Source organism: Gopherus flavomarginatus, chromosome 1 (assembly GCF_025201925.1).
Source record: "Gopherus flavomarginatus isolate rGopFla2 chromosome 1, rGopFla2.mat.asm, whole genome shotgun sequence".
Classification (NCBI taxonomy): domain Eukaryota; kingdom Metazoa; phylum Chordata; order Testudines; family Testudinidae; genus Gopherus; species Gopherus flavomarginatus.
Window position 1 is genome coordinate 252,230,273 of NC_066617.1, and position 20,493 is coordinate 252,250,765.

General features: G+C 41.5%; 1 protein-coding gene across 4 annotated transcripts in view; it reads left to right on the forward strand.

Annotated features, from left to right (window-relative positions):
* MAP4K4 (mitogen-activated protein kinase kinase kinase kinase 4) overlaps positions 1–20,493 on the forward strand; it is a 264,439-nt gene that overhangs the window by 198,138 nt on the left and 45,808 nt on the right. For all 4 annotated transcript variants that reach the window (XM_050923011.1, XM_050923020.1, XM_050923027.1 and 1 more), the window contains exons 13-16: positions 8,494–8,655; positions 10,684–10,770; positions 11,394–11,600; positions 19,523–19,684. In XM_050923011.1, the coding sequence (XP_050778968.1) occupies positions 8,494–8,655; positions 10,684–10,770; positions 11,394–11,600; positions 19,523–19,684 (618 nt within the window). The remainder of the gene's footprint in view (positions 1–8,493; positions 8,656–10,683; positions 10,771–11,393; positions 11,601–19,522; positions 19,685–20,493) is intronic.

Genomic DNA, 20,493 nt, shown 5'->3' on the forward strand with positions numbered 1-20,493 from the left:
TGCTAGTCCCCTGCATGATGATGTTAATCTGAAATTCCACTTAATACAAAAGTAAAACTTTTTTTTTCTTTTAAACATCTGAAAACTCTAGTTCCAGGCATTTTTTTTTTAATAACTAAGTGGCATAACCCATTTAATCTGCCATGATCAATATGACCTTTTTAATCTGAAATTGCTCTCAATACGAAAGGAAAAATGCTGCAAATAACAGAAACAGAACAATGTGTCTGTTTGCTAGAAAGAGTCTTAAAGTTTAGTTGAAGGGAATATTTAGGTGTTAGAGGGTGAAAATGCTAAATCATGTGGAAGTTGCATTTAGATCAATCCCACTTTCTTCAAAAAGGCCCTGTAAATGAATGTTCTTATGTATTTAAAAAAAAACACCCACAATATTTGATATGTATAAACCAACCTCCTTCAAAGATGGATCTGTGTGGAGATATTAGTTTTCTGTCTTTAGATAGCCTATCCTTCACTTGACTCTTGAGTTTCTTCCAGCATAAGCATGTTGGATAGCTTTTTCTTTAAGTTTATAAAATCATGTTTTCTTTTGCTTAAATATATTCTTTCACCCTTTTTTAAAAAAATCAGAGCAATTTTGAATAATTTGCTACTGCAAAAAAGACTTCAAACTGATCCATTACAATGTTAGCAACATAGTGACGCTGCATATTGTGGATTGATGCATTTGTGAATAGAGTTCCACAACAGACCATGAAGAGTTGGAGGAGAAAAAGCTCTGCATCTGCCAAATCTATAACTGCTGCCATACTCCCTCACTTTTTATGGTGAAATTGCCATACAAGCTTTTTTTTGGGGAAAAAAAGCATTGTCGTCAATAGGAAAATAGTTTTAAAAAGAAAATGGCCCCCACCAAAATGCTTACAAGCATATGTAGTTCTTTTGAACTTTTTTGTCTGGCTCTTCTATTCTTGGAGAAGCATCCATCCATCTGAGAGATTCTTAGGAAAACTTTAGCCAGAACAAACTTTCTTAAAGAGGGTGAGGGGAAGAAACATTCTTGGATAACATTATTATTGTGGCACAGAGTGATGAAAGCCAAGCAACCAAAAGGATGAACTTTTTTTCTTAACTTACTCTGTGTTATGAAGAAAGAAGAGCTTAATAACATGAGTGAAGAATAGTGTTGCTTTCAAATCCCCACCTTTTTCGGTTTGGGTTTCTGGTGCTGCTTTTGGTTGGAGTGATGGAAGTTGCAATTTTTTTTGCATTTTGTTTGACATTCACTTGTGAGAATTAGAGGAACTCTTTAGACCATAGGTAGTCTCCCTGGACATGTTGCTGACATGTCTCATTTTTTTTTTTCCTTTCTTAAATTAAAATTGAGCACTTGTTCTTACAGTTCTGGCACAGATCCTAGACAGTTTTGACTGAGACTGCCACAAGAACAGTGTTTAGGACTCGTGCCAAAAGTGCATTATTCTTAGCAGTATTAGAGAGAAGATTGCTTTTAAAAGGCATATAAGTGACTACTGAAAACAATTGTTTCAGAGACCTTATAATTTCTGCATTACTTAGAAGCAGGAAATTATACATTGCTGAAGGGTAGAAGATTATCTGAAGCTTTGCAAGTTTTTGGTTAGACGTATGCTTTTATATAACTATCACTTGTATGACACTTAAGACTTAGGTGTTTAAAAAAAGAAATCTGAGCTGTCCTAGACTTTAAATGTGCCTGCATATGAGATTTTCTCTTCAACAAAATGGAAAAAAGCAATCCTGGGCTTAAAGGGAATGAAGTATCATCAGAATTAGTGCTTGGCAAAACTGAGTCTAGTTTTGATTTTGCAGAATGAGAACTAGTTGCGATGCAAGTCCTATTGTACCTGAGCCTCCCTGACTAGATCTCCTAAGTGCTACAATAATACAAATAATAAAAATAACCTCCCATAGTTCAGAGGGTTCTAATATAATTGGTTCCAGTTAAGCTGGGCACACCTGAGGTGGAGGGGGTTATTTTGCCAGGGCTTTGTTTTACAACACTAAAAGAGGAATGGTTTCCATCCAGGCTCTGCTTCTTTTGAATTGCCCACATTCTGGGTTGGTTACACTCTGGACTCATGTCCAGTATGATTATTTTATCGTCCTTGCCCCGCCTTCAAGTATTCGGTCGCCAACATTAATGCATGTATATATTTATCTTTATGTGGCTATAAAACAGCTATATAGAGGTGGTTTTATATTCTGATCCATGCATTCATCATTAGTGTTTTCTTGTGTGAGCTAGGGTACTGTATTTGTTTTTATATGCAAACTAGCAGTTTGCATGTGTAGCTGCATTGCCCCCTTCTGGTAAATCACAATACACAGCATAGTCTGTGAGCTCAGACCTATAAAATCATGAACCATTATGAGACCTGAGTTAGAATGCATTATGGGTGACATTAGGAGGACAGTTGTCAGGATCCTAGCAGTTTTATCATTGCTCTATCTGCACCTCTTAGAAATTTCCTTTGAGCACTCTGTAGCTTGCCTTTTCTTTAGTGGCTAGTTGTCTGAAAATAATCTGCTAATCTGACGTTCAGCGTCACTTGAGGTTGGTACTAGACTACCATATCTCATACAGCTAAAGAAGATCTGAAAGACTGTCTTGTATCCACAGTGCAACGGCCGATGCCACCTAGCTAGCTCAGTATGTATAGGAACCAGGCTATATACCAAATTTTGTGTATTTTTTTTGCCGTATAATTAGAGGTATAGTAACTAATGCACTTATTTTTAAAATCAAAAAGGAAATTACATAAGCGGCACTTACAGTTTACATCTTAGACCAAAAAAATCTATCATGAGTGAACCTTCCTAGGGCAAGCTATTGTGAACATGCCCTGTCAGTGTTCACTCCTCAAAAAAAGTTTTTTAAAACTAGCCAGTAAGGTGATCTTAGGTTAAAAAGCACAAGTGCACAGTGGGAAGTCAGGTGGATCATCTTGCTTTAAAAGTAAGGAAATCTATAGCTTGCTAGTAGGATCATTATTCATGTCGAAAACCTCTCTCAAAGCCGACTCTATTTTTATCACAATACATCTCTTCTCTCGTCACTGGTTGAAAATAATTCTGTGTGTTTAGTGTTTGCTGCTTCAGTGGCTTGGTTTTCACAGGCCATATTCAAAGAAAGGGAAGTCTTATAAGGTGGGCTCTAGATACTTGGTGGGCCTTGGGAAGGTGGTGTTTTTGGTAAGCAGTGCAAGGTGCCTAGACTTCCATTCATTTAGCAAGTCAGCTAAAGTGGTGCTAACAGGAAGGTAGAACTGGTGTAGAGAAACCCCATCCCTTTGTGTGCTTTGGCACACGGACAACAGAATGACTGTGCTTCAGAGATTTGCTTTAAGTGCAGACTGGTGGCAGAGTTTGTATTTCTTTATCTTCTAGTGGGTGGTAAATATGCACTGTGGATGTTGAAACTCAAGATTTTTTTTTTTTAAATAGAATTTTATGATTTTATTTACATCATGGTATGGGAAACTGGCATGTGCCTTGTGATGGGACCCCCGGGGTGCAACCTGGACTGTGGGACCGCTGATCCCTCTGTCCCACCAACTTTGGGGTATCCCTCCCACCCCGTGATGCTGTTGCCACGCTACAGACCTCTGACAGGTACTGCACTTAAACAGACCTACACAGGCAGGGGCACATCCATTTGAGTTACATAAATGCTTTGCCAACAACAAGAGAGAGGCTCCAGTCAGTTCCTCCCAAGCTCCCCAGCCTTGCACCCCAGAACTGTACCATCTTGCCCTCAGTCAGAAGCTTGACCAGTGTAAGTTCATTACCAAGTCTGCCCCTCGCTCGATGTGGAAAGGACACACACTAGCCTTTGTAAAGTGAGCTGAGATTTCACAAGCACTTCAACCAAAGCACACTGTTTAAGGTAAAATATAAAACAGATTTATTAACTACAGAAAGATCTCTTTTAAGTGATTATAAGTAGTGGAGCGTAGAGATCAAAGTTGGTAACCTAAGAAATAAAAGTAAATTCACAATCTGAGTTCTATAAACTAAACAGGATTTGAATCAAGCAGTGACTCACCCTGACAGATGGTACAAACAGTTCGCAGAGCTTTAATACACAAGCTGGAACTGTCTTCAAGCCCAGGACCACTCTCCCCAGTTCAAAGTCTTTGTCCTCCCGACCTGTTATCAGGTGTTGAGTTGTGGGGGGAGTGAGGCCAGGTTATGATGTCACTTCCCGTGCTTTTATTGTTTTTTCCAGCTTGCTGGAAAGATCTTTAGCTATGATATGGGTCAGGCAGTCTCCATTGTATACGTGTTGTTTCTGAGATTGAGATCTACTCATTGGGAGAGTGGATTCCGTTCAATGGGCCATCAGTGAATCTGGTTACTCCACCGTTGTACCTGAAAGGTTGGCTATGGGCCAACCTTACAATATATTTCAGTAATACACACATAGGAAAACTTCCATAACTTCACGTACAATGATAGCACATACAATCCAAGAGGATATTAATGTTCAACAGATCAAGACTTTTAAAATGATACCTCGCAAGGAATACTTTGTACAAAACATATCATTATCTGACATTGGTGAATATGGGGTTCCAGGCTGCTGCTCTGAGGTACAGAGTGCTGCACTCTTCCAGTCAATTTTGAACTCCTTTATTGTTTTTGTTTGTTTGTTGCTATCTTATCAGGTTTTTCTATTTATAGTCACTGCTGAAAACCTCTCCATAGCTTCAAGAAATGATAGATTCATCTCAATTAAAATGACCCATACTGTGTCCATCTTCCAAGGAATGAAAGAACTGGTCCAAGATTTGCAATATGTCCTGTATCGTGTCAGTAAATACTGTTAGACAGAAACTGGTGTCAGATTGAAGGTGGAATATCTTGTGAACCATGAAGATGAGTAACACATGCTGGGATTCTCATCTTCCCAATGGTATACCAATTCCATTTCTAGCTCCGGTAGGTCATGAAGATGGACCTTTAGAACTGCATTATTCTAATTATCTAGCTTTCTTTCTCCAAGCTTATTAGTGACACTAACTAAGCAGCTGAGTGTCTCATGAGCCATTGAATTGCATATGAAGGATTTATATAATCTGATAGATGGTATAAAGTATTTCTTTTAGGTAGAGCAAGTATAGGTCTCTATCTCTGACTTGATTTTTAGCTGTCAGTATTTTGAGAACAGCTCGAGTTGAAATGAGAAAGGAGGATAGCGAGAAAGCAATCTGAATAATATAATTTTAAGACCTGTTATCATGACCTGACAGGGCTATAGATACTGCAACAAACCAGCATAGTTTGTTTATTTTTGGCCCTGCAGCAATAAATAGAAAGAAACGTTGATCTATGACAGGGGTAAGCAACCTATGGCACACGTGCCGAAGGCAGCACATAAGCTGATTTTCAGTGGCTCTCACACTGCCTGGGTCCTGGCCACCAGTCCGGGTGGGCTCTGCATTTTAATTTAATTTTAAATGAAGTTTCTTAAACATTTTAAAAACCTTATTTACTTTACATACAACAATAGTTTAGTTATATATTGTAGACTTATAGACAGAAACCTTCTAAAAAGTGTTAAAATGTATTACTGACACGCGAAACCTTACATTAAAGTGAATAAATGAAGACTTGGCACAGCACTTCTGAAAGGTTGCCTACCCCTGATCTATGATGACTACTTGTGTCCAGAAAGTATTTTTGCCTTTGCTTTTTGGGAGTCAAGAAATTTTCTAAAGCCTAGAATTAATTTCTTAGAAAAAATTATGTTTAAGAAGTGTTAGAGCACTTGTGTATAAGAAGAGTTAGAGCTAATAAACATGGATCTTAACTAAGCACAGTTTGTTGCTTCTTGCATTCTCTGGACAACCAAGTTGTTCTGCTTCATAACTTAGAGCCCATGAGACTTGATTAGCCAAGAGGCACCTGAATGTTTTCACTTAAATACAGAATTTGTTTGACAAGAGATTTGTAGATTCTGAAACAAAAGAGCCCACTTAACTCTTTTTAATGTGCTTTAAAAACAAGTAGTACAACCCAAGAACTCCACTGTTTTCCTGAGCTGGCTTTACTATTTTTGTATCTCTACTCATTGAAGAGAAGTTGTTTAAATCACAGAAATCTAGGTGCCTACTTAGAGGGAAAAATGCAAAGGTTGTGTGTGTAAAGACATCTAGAATACATACTGGAGGAAAGAGCATAATTATGTCTAATGAAATTGGAAGAGAAGGAAGGTGGTTATGAATCCCAGCTGACTCTAAAGAAAAGCAGGAATGTTGCCAACAGATGTGGTGTGGGTATATGTGAACAAATATGTCTAAGAAAGCTGCATAGCTTCCAAAAGGACTACTAGTCAAGAAGCACTGGAAGTGTAGAGCATTAGCTATGTATTTCTGAGCCTTAAACTGCGTTAGTCACCTTCCTCTCAACCATTCTCCTCTACACCCGTGGCAAAGTATGTTGATCACAGTGGGAAGAAAAAAGCAGTTACATTTTTACTTACTGTGCAATGAGCAGTCAAGTTGTGTGTGTACTTAGTAAAGCAAGCAGCAGGTGCAGGAAGGGAGTGAGGCATGGCCTTTAGTGCTTCAGTGTGAACAGTTGCAGAGAGAGCACCTATAGCCATGGCCATGTGAACTCCATCACAGGTTTGACTAAGCTCTCTGGCAGGGCCCCTGCTCACTGTGGCACTCTTGCTCAGCAGACTACTGATTCTGTGGCAGCGTCAGATAAACCAAAATTTTGAATTTTTATTGAATTAAATGTGAAAAAAAAATCATTATAGTTATCTCCTGTTACAGGCCTTCTAAATTTTATTCTCAACAAGTTGTAGAGTTCTGTATTAGAAGCACGTAAGCATGTTGTAGAAATTGTCAGGTTTTGGCAGCTAAGCAGGAGACAGCTGGGTCTCTTGGCACTTGAGGACGCGTGGGAGGCAGTTTGAGATTTTGAGGTAGGCACATTAGCTGGATGGTTCTGCTACAATTATCAGCAGTTAGACTGAAGCATAAATATCAGTCTTGCTTACTAAATTTGTGCTGTATGGACATGAATCTTTCAGTTCACACCTCTCAGAGCTATTATTCAGGGCTGTCTGCAGAGTAAAGGAGACATCACTGCACCAGCTTACATTTGATTCATGTTTGGAAGCTTATCTATGCAACCATAAAGATGTGAACTCGTGTTTCTTGATTTTCAGGGGTTTAAAAGTAGGTGCGGTAAGCGTACAGACTCACCCCTGTGGTGCCTCCTGCTGGTCTCTCAAGGAATTAGCTCGATTTCCAGCCCGGCGCATCCTCTGCAGGCTGGTGATCCACTACCGCTTGGCCCCCGTGTCCGTCTCTCAATTCCAGTGCCCTGTTAGCTGGGGTGCTGCTCCCTGGCAGTAACCCCTTTCTCTCGGGGTCTCCCCTCCCCGGGAAACCCTCATCCACTATCCTCACCTCACCTCGCCTCAGTATGAGTCTACTGCCAGTCATTGTCTAGCCCCCACACCCTGGGGCAGACTGCAGTATCAGCCTACTCATCACTGGCAAGGTTGGGTTTGGACCTGCTGCCTTTGCCTACCCCTGGGCTGCCCTCTGCAACCCCCAGTACCTATTAGCCCATGCTAGGCCGCAGCCTGGGGCTTTCCAGGCTGGAGCTCCCCAGCTCCTCTGCCTCTCCCCAGCCCTGCTGCACTCAGGTACCCTGTCTCTAGTTCCCTGCAGCCAGGCCCTTCTCGGTCTACAGGCAGAGGGAGACTGTTTAGGCTCCTGGCTCACAGCCTTTTTATACAGGCCAGCTCTGGCCTGATTGGGGCATGGCCCAGCTGCAGTTGCTTCCCCAATCAGCCCAGCTTTTACAGCTGTAGCCCTCTTCAGGGCTGCTTTTTAAACCTCTCAGGGCAGAAGTGGGTAACCACCCTGCTACAGTGCATTTTATGTTGTGGAAAGGTGAGGCACTTCTGGACAGCCTCAGTCCTTAATTAACAAGTTTTTTTGCCAGTGAATTAATGTATGGTGCCTTTTCATCAGTTGGGTTGTTGCACCAGCAGTTAAATTCTTAGCATAACACATATCATGTTGACTAAAAAGATTATCAAATATTCATGGATTGTTGTTTTTGCTGCGAGTGATCCAGAAAGGGATTATTTCATTTCATTTTCTTTTTTTTTTTTGGCAAAATTTGGATAATTCAGAATGTGACTGATTGCATGTTACAACCTCACTGCATTCTTTCTTAGATGCTTAAGTTTGAACTTTACATCTGGTCTTGGGGCAGCAGCCGCAGTGTAGTGTTTGGGAAAACGTTATATGCAGCCTTGTGAAGAAGCTCAAGAGTATAACTGACGATGTCAGGATATTTGCCTTTTATGTGTGGAATAGTTTACTGCACATTAAAGAACACTCTTTTGTTAGTTGCTGGGGCCTACAAACTTTACTTACCAGCCTTCCAGTAGAAATCAACCTCAACTTTCTCTCTTTGGTAACCGAAAAAGTAACATTTTATTTTTTTCTCCTGCTGTAGCAACAAAGAAGAGAACGGGAAGCTCGAAGGCAACAAGAGCGTGAGCAGAGGCGAAGAGAACAGGAGGAGAAAAGACGGCTAGAAGAAATGGAGAGGAGACGTAAGGAAGAGGAAGAGAGGAGGAGAGCAGAGGAAGAGAAGAGGAGAGTGGAGAGAGAGCAGGTGAGTCCGTGATACAAGTACATTAGGTTTGTTGTTCTATTTTTTAAAAAATTAGTTAAATATAAAAGAACTAACACCGAGGAGTCCAGCCAACCTCTCTGTTGTCCTTGACAAAAAACACAGAAAAGTAGAACATAAAGCTCTATGGGGAAATAAAGTGACCTTCATGTTGCTTGCAAAGTGAAGTCTTAAATGTCGCCCACATAAAGCTCTAAGCTAAATTTACACCCAGCATTTGTCTAAAATCCTCTGAAGATGGAATCTGCAAATACTGAAAATGGGTTCTTGATTTTCCTTGTTGAACAGTAGCTCTCACAGGATCAGCCAGGTCCAGAAGACCTCAGAGGAAGATAGACATATTATTTGTAATGCTTTGGCATGCTGGATGAGTTAAGTCAAGGGCTTAGTTATATCTCTGAATATGCTGAGTTGAAAAATGAACCTGTAACACTATATTAATTTGAGTTGTACTGTATTTTTCTTTTCTCTGTGTGTGTGGAGGGGGCAATCCACAGTCGTGTATGCCAATTCAGACAATTTTTAGAATATCTTATGTACTGTAAAGGTGCTCTTAATGTTTAAAGTACAAGTGAGGTCTTTCAAACTGTGTGTCATTGAGCTGTGGAACTTATGCATGAAACCTGCACACTTAAAACCCGTTATAAACTTTAATCAGGTTAATTACTTTGTGTGCTCTTCAAATACTCATTCCAAATGAAGGGCCCAGTCCTGCTTTCACAGATGTCAATACCAAAATTCACAGTAATTTCAGTGGGAGCAGGATTTGGCCAGAAATATCTAACATCCACTTAAAGGTGTGGTACCTTATATTATGGACTGTTGCCCTTCTGAATGCAATGGACTTTTTGTTTTTGTTTTAAGACATTTTGGAGTGACAGGGCACAAAATAAAAGTTTGAGTCTCCTGGGATAAATGAATGATGCGTAATTGCTTTTAGATGCCTTTTATCCCAAGTAGCACCTTAAAATGTTTAGATGATAATTATGAAATCACAGAAATGCAGTGGCAATGATGGCAAACATTAACTGAGACAGTCAAATTGTGCCACTACATGTTTTAAAGAAATGTAACACATTTCCTCTTTATTTTTCTTAACCTGACCTGTGGACTTGCCAGGGTTCCTGTGATAAGCTGGTGTACATCACTGATATCATTAGACTTTTCTGTAGCTCCTGTCTCCATAACACTGACCCATTAATTTCTTTATGCATACACTGTACGTGTGTGTGTGTGTGTGTATATGTTGCACGCATGCATATATTACATACTTCCATTATTTGCATGATAGGATGTTATCTGCTTGGATAGGGTGCTTCATAGTTAGAGTTGGTATAGGGGGCCTGATGACATAGTGGGTAAACATATTAGCTTTTGACCTCTCGATGTAGGTTTAACTATGGCTAGGTCACAAGAGCAAGTTTGTTTGGTCTAAAATCTGTTTCCTAGTGGATGTATGTTTGTGTCATAACCATCGCATAATTCAGCAAATTGGCAGTGTCTGCTTAGGAGAGGCTTCTGATTGGGCTAGTAGGGGAGATGGCAGGTCAGGTGTGAACTGCATTTGGCAGAGCCCCTTTGGGGAAGCTTGCACAGGGTCTGCTTTTACTGAGCCTGGCTCTTGCTGTTGCTAACTGTTCATCACACAAGTGTGAAAAACTAATTTTTAATAAAACTTGCATGTGATTTGTGTTGGCCGTATTGAGTAAGACTTGCTGTGTTTAACTCTCAAACTTTTAAGTGCATTTGCTTCTTTGGAAACCACTTTCAAAATACATAAACAAGCAATGGCCCATGCCCTGAATATTACAGTAGTCCAAACCAGGATACATCAGCCAACTAAGAATTTTAGATTATAGGGTTTTCTAAATTGTTCTCTAGGCATTAATCCAGCGCTAAGGGAATTTATTACTAAAGATGACTGGGAAAGTAGCTTGTGGTGTTCCACTCAGGTGGTTCTGATGCATTCCTTTTGAATAAATTTATTGCTGGGTAATTTCTATGTGACAGGAGTATATCAGGCGACAGCTAGAAGAGGAGCAGCGGCACTTGGAAATTCTTCAGCAGCAGCTGCTCCAGGAGCAGGCCATGTTACTGGTAACGCACTGTATCTGTTTTGTTCAGTAGCTATAGGATTCATTCATCTGGCCAGTCCTAGGCTTCCCTTAGTCGGACACAGCTGCACCTACTGTATGAACAATGGAGCTTGATTAAAAGGCCATTTATGCTAGTGTAGTGGGCTGACAGGCACACATGAGAAGTACTGTGTGGTCATACTGCTTTCTGTGCAGTAAGAGGAGGATTTATGTTAAAGTTGAACAGTTTGCTTTGGTGGTCAAGTTTTTGAACAGACCTTGGCATTCAGTGAAGAACTAGAGTGCTTATGCTGCAGATCAAAAGCATATGATATGTGAATCAACCCCAGGATACAATGGCCTAGTGTTGTTCCAAATCATTGTTTTTTGAACATTACAGTGGATTTACTTTAAATAATTTTGTATTAAAATACATTTTGCTGTAGCTCTCCAGTTCCGTCAAGGATAGCAAAACACTCTCAACTTTCCCAACAGGAAACATATATGCCATTTTGGTTCAACTTAGTTCTCTATACCTTACACTTAAGGGGGAAAAAAAATGAATTTTTGTTAATGGGATGAAGAGGGAAACTCTTTCCATAAGTTCTGTGTCACATCTTGAATTACTCACACGTTTTCTCAAAGGAATACAGATGGCGAGAGATGGAGGAGCATCGACAAGCAGAGAGACTCCAGCGCCAGTTGCAACAGGAGCAAGCGTATCTCCTGTCACTGCAGCATGATCATAGGCGGCATCAGCAGCAACAGCAGCAGCAGCAAGAAAGGAATAAACAAAGCTATCATGTCCCCGAGCCTAAGTCCCATTATGAACCTGCTGAAAGAGCACGTGAGGTAACTTTTGCTCTCTGATATTATTCCCGTTATGTGCTCCTCTGTCCACAGGGATCAGACATCTTGACAGCTATGATTCTGTTATAACGGGGCTCAAAAGAATTGGAAGCCAAAGTACCAAAATGAGATGCTGGGTAGTCATTTCAAAAGTGACGTTGGCTCCTATGAGGCTCACTCTGGAACTGAGAAGCCTAAATGACTTTTGAAAATTGGAATTAGGTTTTTAAATCATTTAAGGTACATCTGCGCAGAACAAAACAAAACAAAAAGACCCGTGGCAGCGAGTCTCAGAGCCTAGGTCAACTGACCCAGGCTCATGCTGCAGAGCTAAAATCAGCAGAGCAGATGTTCTGGCTCAGGCTAGATCCCTAGACTCTGAGGCCCAGGGAGGCTTATATATAAAGGATGGAAAGAAAAGTTCTCAACGAGAGCAGCAGTGAGAACTGGTTTCAAGTTTGTTAAATCACAGTAGTTTCACCTACTTCATAGTGGACATGTATTTTTATCATGAGCAGCACTACTTCAAGTGCTGGTCCATCTGTGTATGTCACTGGGTGCGCATGCACACCATGCAGCTGAAGTTATAAAATTCTTGCAAGTAGTGTCTGCTGGTCTGCACATGTGGCCTAGTCTTCCTTGTGCTTCCAACTGAAGGAATAAAGAGTGCAGCAGACCGACTGCCTCGCCAGTTCCTTCTTGGAAGGAACTGCCTCGCCAGTTCCTTCACTGCGTGACCTTGGTTGGAACATCCCATGTCTGCAGCTCTCCTTTGGATTTCTTCAATCTGTAAATATTTCAAAGATTGCCTTAGTGCATTTTGTGTATGGTTCCTTACAGTTAGTAAGTTTTGAATAGTTTTTATAGATTTTACCAGAGTTTTTTTTTTCCTAGTTAGATTCCCTGCCTCCCACCCCATTACAGGTATTGGATTATGTCATGAAGTAAGTTGTGAGGCCACAGTTGGATTCAGGCTGAAGAACTCTAGGTGTATTGGTCTGAATCAACATGGAATGTGCTTCCCATCACGAGATCCAACTCTGTTGCAGAGCAGTCCATACCCACAGATGCCCTGTTGTGGTCTTATTGGGAAGGCAAAGAACGCTCGCAGAAGCATAAGAACAGGTCTTCCTCTCTTACTGCTTCAAAGACATCCGACACAGCTCTGTCTAAATCGAGCAAATCTGCTTGTTCAACCCCTAAGGGCTACTGCTGGCAATACCATCACTGTCTCTTACTCTGGCCATATGGAGCCTCTCTTCTCTGCCCCTTTTGGCACAAGTGGATTCTGCCCCTTGCTCTTGAGACTTATACTACATCAGAACATGTCTTTGCTCTTCTCAAGCTTCAGTTTCCCACAGCATCAGGACCCTGTCTCAGGAGATGTTACTGTTGACAGAAGCCTATCTCCTCTTCCATCTGCCAGCTGGGCCTTTCTTCTGTCTGAACCGTTGGTATCTCCATTGGATCTGGAGCCTGCCTTCTCTTCTTTGGGAAAATCTGAACCACCAGAGGGGCTATCATCATCTCCTCTGAAACATGTTAGTCCAGACAGGAGATCCAGAGCCTCCTTTGTACCAACCTCTATCTTGACATTTGCCCCATGCTATGAGGACCCCCATAATCCCCTCCTGACCAAGTGTACTGGCCATACTGGGGAACCTGGGACCTGTATGCCAGATATAGAGAGTCCATGCTTTCTGCCATTGAGTCACTCCACCATTCCACTCCAAGGGAAAAGTCAGAATTTCCTCCTGACCCCATGAAAGAGGAAGACTAAGAACCAGTACCAACAAGATTGTCTTCAACTCCTGATGAAGCATCTCCATCCCCTCCAGATGACCATAAATAGCTCAGGATTTATTACAAAGGATGGTAGAGGAACTCCAGATCTCCCTCAAGGAGGTTCAGGATCCTCAACACAAACTCTGGGATATCCTGCAAACCATAAGATCCAGTCAAAGAGCAGCTCCAGTTAATGAAGCTAGCATGGAAGCTGCTAGAGCAGTCTGGCATACATCAGCCACATACACCGCAACCCGCAAGAGGACAGAGAAATACTATTTCATACCAGCTAAAGGAGTGGAATTTCTCTTTACCCAACCTGCACTGAGCTCTCTGGTTGTATAGGCTGCTGCAGAGGCATCTAGACAACATTATCTTAAATCCACTCCTTCTGATAAAGAGGCTAAATGTCTTGTTGAGAAGAAATGAGTCTTTTTCTAGCCTTCAATTTCATATAGTGAGCAATCCGTCACTGTTGACTAAGAACAACTATCTGAATGATTCCAAATTCACAGACCTGGTAGGCAAATTACCACAGCAAGATGGAGCTTACTTCCAGGCTTTTATTGAAGAATATAAGATGGTGGCCAGCACCACACCTTAATCAGTGGTTGATGCAGCAGATACGTCATCTGGGTTGATGACAATGGCAGTTATTGTGGATAGTTCTATGAAAACATCCACTCAGTGTGCAGCGGCAGTCAAAAAAGCAAACAGAATGTTAGGACTCATTAAGAAAGGGATAGATAAGAAGACAAAAAATATCATATTGCCTCTATATAAATCTATGGTATGCCCACGTCTTGAATACTGTGTAAAGATGTGGTTGCCCCATCTCAAAAAAGATATATTGGAATTGGAAAAGGTTCAGAAAAGGGCAACAAAAATGATTAGGGTCATGGAGCATCTGCCGTATGAGAAGAGATTAATAAGACTGAGACTTTTCAGCTTGGAAAAAAGATGACTGGGGGTGGGGTATGACAGAGCTCTATAAAGTCATGACTGGTGTGGAGAAAGTAAATAAGGAAGTGTTATTTACTCCTCATAACACAAGAACTAGGGATCACCAGTTGAAATTAATAGACAGCAGGTTTAAAGCAATCAAAAGGAAGTATTTTTTTTCACACGACACACAGTCAGTCTGTGGAACTCCTTGCCAGAGGATGTTGTGAAGGCCAAGACTATAACAGGATTCAAAAAAGAACTAGATAAATTCATGGCGGTTAGGTCCATCAATGGCTATTAGCCAGGATAGGCAACGATAGGTGTCCCTAGCCTCTGTTTGCCAGAAGCTGGGAATGGGTGACAGGGGATGGATCACTTGATGATTACCTGTTCTGTTCATTCCCTCTGGGGCACCTGGCATTGACCACTGTTGGAAGACCGGATACTGGGCTAGATGGACCTTTGGTCTGACCCTCTATGGCCATTCGTGGGGGATGTGGGGGGAGGGTAGAGGGGCCCACTGACTCTCTATGCCTACTAGTGAGAGCTGTGGCAATTAACTCTGGTGACCAGTCCATAACTCTCGAGCTGAAGCTTTGACAAGAAGTGGTTATTCAAAGTACATCCTCTGTGCCTCAAAATCCTCAGGAGGAATCTTGTTTGGGGAGGAGCACAGCCAGTTGAGGTGGTCCCTTGATAGCATGATCAAGCCAAAGTGAGTTTGCTCCCCACTCTAGCGAAGTCCGAGGATTACAAACCCTCCTATGAGGGCTCTTCAAATTCCAAACAACAACAAAAATATCTGAGAAAAGATTAATCTTACCCCTGGTGTTGAACCTGGAACACTAGAGGAAAGCTCAGATTGGGAAAAAAGGACTAACTCTTCCATTGTCCAGACTGAAATAGAGCCTGTCTCCGTCTGGAAATATGTAGACCCATCCCACTTTCAAACACTGTTGTTCCTAATCAAATTCAGATTGTGCAGCCTGTATACGTTCTGGAAGAGACATCATACCTCCTATAGCTAGAGGCAGTAGAACCTGTCACTCAAGACAAAAGGTGCTCAGGGCTTTATCTTATTTTCTTCATATCTAAAGAAAAGATTATAGTGGAGTCTGGTCCATTTAGACTTCAGGAGGCTTAACTGGGCAATGAAAATGACAAATTCAGGATGGAGGCTCCAGGTTCCACTATTGTTGCAATCTCCCCAGGAAACATTTTACTTATCAGTGCACCTGGCAGAAGCTTATCTACATATACCCAGTCACTATCACTGTTTGTCATATGAGATTGTCATAAAAAAAAATCTCACCAAAACATTATTGCCAGGGAACCATTTCCCTACTCCAGGCACATGGGTTCGTATTAAACTTATAAGATCCCCTGGATCTTCGATGAGGACCATCCACTTAGAAGTTGAGAGAGACACAAGGAGAGCTAGAATTTCCCAATGCAGGAAAGCTTGGACAAGAACCAGACAATTGTCTCCGAGCTGTCATCCCTCACTTGTGCTACTAGAACAGGGATTCTCAAACTTTTTTTGCTGTGACTCTTTGAAAATATTTCAGACTGCAGTGACCCCTGCCAAAAGTGATCGCCCCTAGCATACCATGCCACCCTTACTTCTGTACTGCTATTGGCTAGCAGCCGCTGCTCTCCAGCCACCCAGCTTTGAAGAGCTTGGGCTGTCAACCCCGTGCATGGCTGACAGCTGGAGTCTCGGCATGCGCGAAGGCTAACAGCTCGCGACCCCCTGTTAATAACCTTCTGACCCTCAGTTTGAGAACCACTGTACTAGAAAGAATGATCCATAATATCAAAAAGGAGGGCCAGTCATTCTTATCACTCCAAAATAGCCAACAGCACCATGGTACTTGGATGTAGTGGAGATATCTCAGAATATTCCATTCCATTTTCACAGCAGGCCAGGAACTCCTGTTCTAGCATCTCGCTTCAGGCTACCTGAATTCAAGAGCTGGACTATTGAGCAGCAAGTCCTAAACATGTTGGGATGATGTGCCAAAACAGCAGAGACTCTTCTAGCCTCACACAGGCTTTCCTTCTTCTTAGACTACAAAGGGGATCAGACGGATTTCTCCTACTGATGTCAAGATAGAAGATCAAGTCTAGAAAACACAACCTTCCAGCATTTATGGATTTGGGCCTAACGTCTTCACCAGGGCATATCATGATTCATCACTAAACACTAACATAAAGGGATGAGATTCTTTACATCTGATTATTGCTTTGAGATAATGTGCTGCTTTGTATTTCCTACTCAAGATCTACTCATTAATGCTACAAGCTCTAACAAACCTATCCCTGTATATTATTTTCTTGAGCCTCCTTGCATTTTCAAAGAGGATATGGTGGCTCATGGTATTCCAGGGTCATTGGTAGCCAAAGTAAACTCTGTTTCGTACCTCACAGGAAATCATTCTTCCTTAATTTCTCCCCCAACTTCACCACTTTAAAGAAAAAGCATTAATGATATTGGATGTGAGAAGAACAGTTTAAAAAACATAGAACTGACCAGTTCAGGGAAACATGGTTATTCACTTACTACTACCCTAAATGCCCCAGCCTGAAATCATCCAGATGCTCCACAGTAACATGGAACAATTCCTTCATTGCAGAAGCGTATTCAGATAAAGCAGTGCTCAAAGGGGATCCATAATGGCCTCTTGAGCAGAAATCCACAAAAGAAATCAATCAAGCTGCCATCAGGTCACCTCTCAACACTTTCATGGAGTAGTGCAGGGTTGATCTCTGTTCCTCTGCAGCAGATGCTTTGGCAGAAAGGTGAGCCAGGCAGTGATTCCAAAACAGATTAATACTTCTAATTTTAGGGAACTGGAAGAACATATCTGTCTTCCCTCTCTCTCCTGACTAAGTTTTCCTTAGTACACACTTTGTTTCAGTTGTCATAGACTGGGAGAGGTAAAGATCCAGAATAGAAACTTGGTCACCTGATTTCCTTTCTGGGACTGACCCCTCTTCCAATTGGTGTCACCCAAAATAAGTTCCCCAGGTTACTATGCAATAGCCTCTATCTGTAGGGCCTATCTGTACAGTTAACACAGATAAGATGGTAGTGCAATTCTGTTTATTCTACTAAATCAGACTGTTATGCTGCGATAGAGCTTTGGAAATACTCAACTGACATGAGGGCAGAAGATCTGTCATCAAATACTACAGCCTTATGCACAAATCTGACCTATGTTTGCAGGAAGAGAGGTACAGTCCAAATATTTTGGTTTGTGGAAGAAGTAAGTTCTATGAAGTAAATCCATCTGTTAAACAATCTTCCACAGATTCTTTCTTTTAGTTAGAACTAATATCAGAGTATTATATGGAAAATATTTTTTATATTATAAAGATAATGGCTTTGTTTTCATTTATCTTCCTGTCTTGATAAGTTTGTGGAAGGGATGGTATGATGGGAGAGCCTAATTTTGGCAACTGATCTTTGATTATCGCCAGATAAGTATGCCCAGTGGTTGGTGATGGGATGTTGGATGGGATGGGATCTGAGTTACTGCAGAGAATTCTTTTCTGAGTGCTGGCTGGTGAGTCTTGCCCACATGCTCAGGGTTTAGCTGATCGCCATATTTGGGGTCAGGAAGGAATTTTCCTCCAGGGCAGATTGGCAGAGGCCCTGGAGGTTTTTCGCCTTCCCCTGCAGCGTGGGGCATGGGTCACTTGCTGGTGGATTCTCTGCAGCTTGAGGTCTTCAAACCACAATTTGAAGACTTCAGTAACTCAGGCATAGGTTAGGGGTTTGTTATAGAAGTGGATGGATAGGGTTCTGTGGCCTGCTTTGTTCCGGGGGTCGGACTAAATGATCACATTGGTCCCTTCTGACCCTAGAATCTATGAATCTTACAGGCTGAGAAGAACACTGTTGATCAGTAAATTTCTCTAGTAAATTGGAGTATTATAACCTGTATTGCCAACTTTTACGATTGTATCGTAACTCTAGCAATTTGGGTGTGTTCTTGGAAACATGATGGAAGGCTGCCCACTCGTGAATTTTCATTTACTCAAAATGGCCACCATCTTGCTAGCTAGCTAGATGGGCACCATTTCCCTACAGTCTATCTTTATGTGAATGAAAGTGAGGCTGCCCTTAATAAAGATGGCTGCCATTTCCCCTCTTTTTAGTGAGATTGAAGTTATGTCCATGGGCAAAATGATGGCTACTGCATGGTTCTGGGAGCTGGCCAGGATACAGAGACTATGAAGAACAGCAAAGACACTATAAAGGGGAGAGTGAGGGGGAGCAGGAGGCAGATTTAGTTTTTTTTGGGGGGAAGAGGGGGCTAGAAGTGGGTCCACAGCAGGTGTAGGCATGGCAGGAGTTGGCAGGGGTGGGAAAGCAGAGGTGGAGAAACAGGAGAGGGAAGGGACGAGTTGGGGGAAGGGGAGAATGATGGCAAGTCTCTGGCAGAGAAGTCAGATAGAGAGGAGTGTCAGGGAAGGGTTGCTTCTTGCAAAAGGCTAAAACAATCACATATTGTGGCATTATCAGTTATACGAACTGATAGAAGTTTAAAGTTCTTTAATAAATACATCTGTAACTCATCGACCCTAAAAAGTTGGCAAGTTCTATTTGCAGGTGTGAATGGTGATGCATTAATTAGGTCAGTGGTTCTCAAACTGTGTACCATCCAATCCTCCTTTTATCAAAGGAAATAAACCAGGAGAGGAGAGAATAAAAGCACCACCAGGAAATGGATGGCAGTTCCCCTGTATTAGGGATGAGGAGAGGATAAGGGTAGTCTCCATCCGAGCAGCCAGGGAGAGGCATTTTTGTGTGCCCTAAAAAGCCTGATGTTCCAACCTAAAATTCTCACTCACATTAGTTGAGGAGTAGAGAAGACAGACTAAACAATGTGATTTGATGGGGTTTTTTACGCCTGAAAAATCATGATCTCTTAAGATTGACAAGACTGTATAATAGTTTTTCATTGTCAAGGGATGTCTCACTACCTCCACCCTTTATCCGGGTATGGATTCCAGTCTAGATTTACCTGCTATTTTGCTCCTGCTCATTCAGCATTTCATGTACCTGGGGAAAGATTTTTCTTCAAACATAAAATATGTTTGTAAAGAAAGAGAGGTGGTTGCTCTCTTATTCCTACATACTACACTTCATTGACAACTGCTCCTAACATTCTATAACTTTGGTTTAGGTGGAGGATAGATTTAGAAAAACTAATCAGGGGTCCCCTGAAGCACAGTCCAAACAGACGGGCAAAGTGTTGGAGCCACCAGTGCCTTCAAGATCAGAGTCCTTTTCCAATGGAAACTCAGAGCCTGTTCAGCCTGCACTGCAAAGAGCGATGGAACCCCAGGTAAAAGCAGAAAATCTTGGAATGAGTGGAAAAAACCTAGAGGCTCCAATTCATTTAGCTTTTACGTTTGAAGATCTTGAGATATAAAAATACATATTTAAAGTGCAGTAATACTTTTCAAAGTGACTTATTCAACAGATTTGCTCTCTGTATGTATTCAGAGTCATGCCTTCTTATTTTAGTGATGAGCCTGTGGGTTTAATTGCTTTTTATTTCTGAGCAGGAAGGAGGAGAGCTAGCTGCGTTCTGTCCCTACCTGTGCATCAGCCGAATGATTGGCTTCATTCCAGTCAAAGTTACAGTGAGGTTGCACTGGTCATAATGTGGTCCAAACAGCCTTTTATTACTGGAGAAGATGTGCAAGAACAAAATAACCAGGCTTGACTTTTACATCCCTGTAGGAAAACTAACTAGATGCAAGAACAACTGGTTGTCTTGGTTGACCTGTTTCTTAATGAATCTCTAAATTTTGGGAGCTTGTATTTTATCAAGTTTAGCATATGAAAGTACAAATAAATACAAGCTAAGATTTACAAAAAGGCTAGATATAAAATTTAAATATATTTAGTTAAATTAAACTTGGCATGCAACTTATGTATTTGTACAGAACATAAGATGTCTTTTTTTCTTTTGATAAGTCTATACATAATTGACAGTGATGACTAAAACTGTCCCTGCTTACCTTGTTGTGATGAACTATTGCAAATGTTTGGGACAACTGCAAAATCTGATCAGAAGGGAGAGTGGGAGGAATCGTGACCAAATTTCATCCTCATCTCAGATTTTCCTGGCTTTCAGAGAGACTTGTA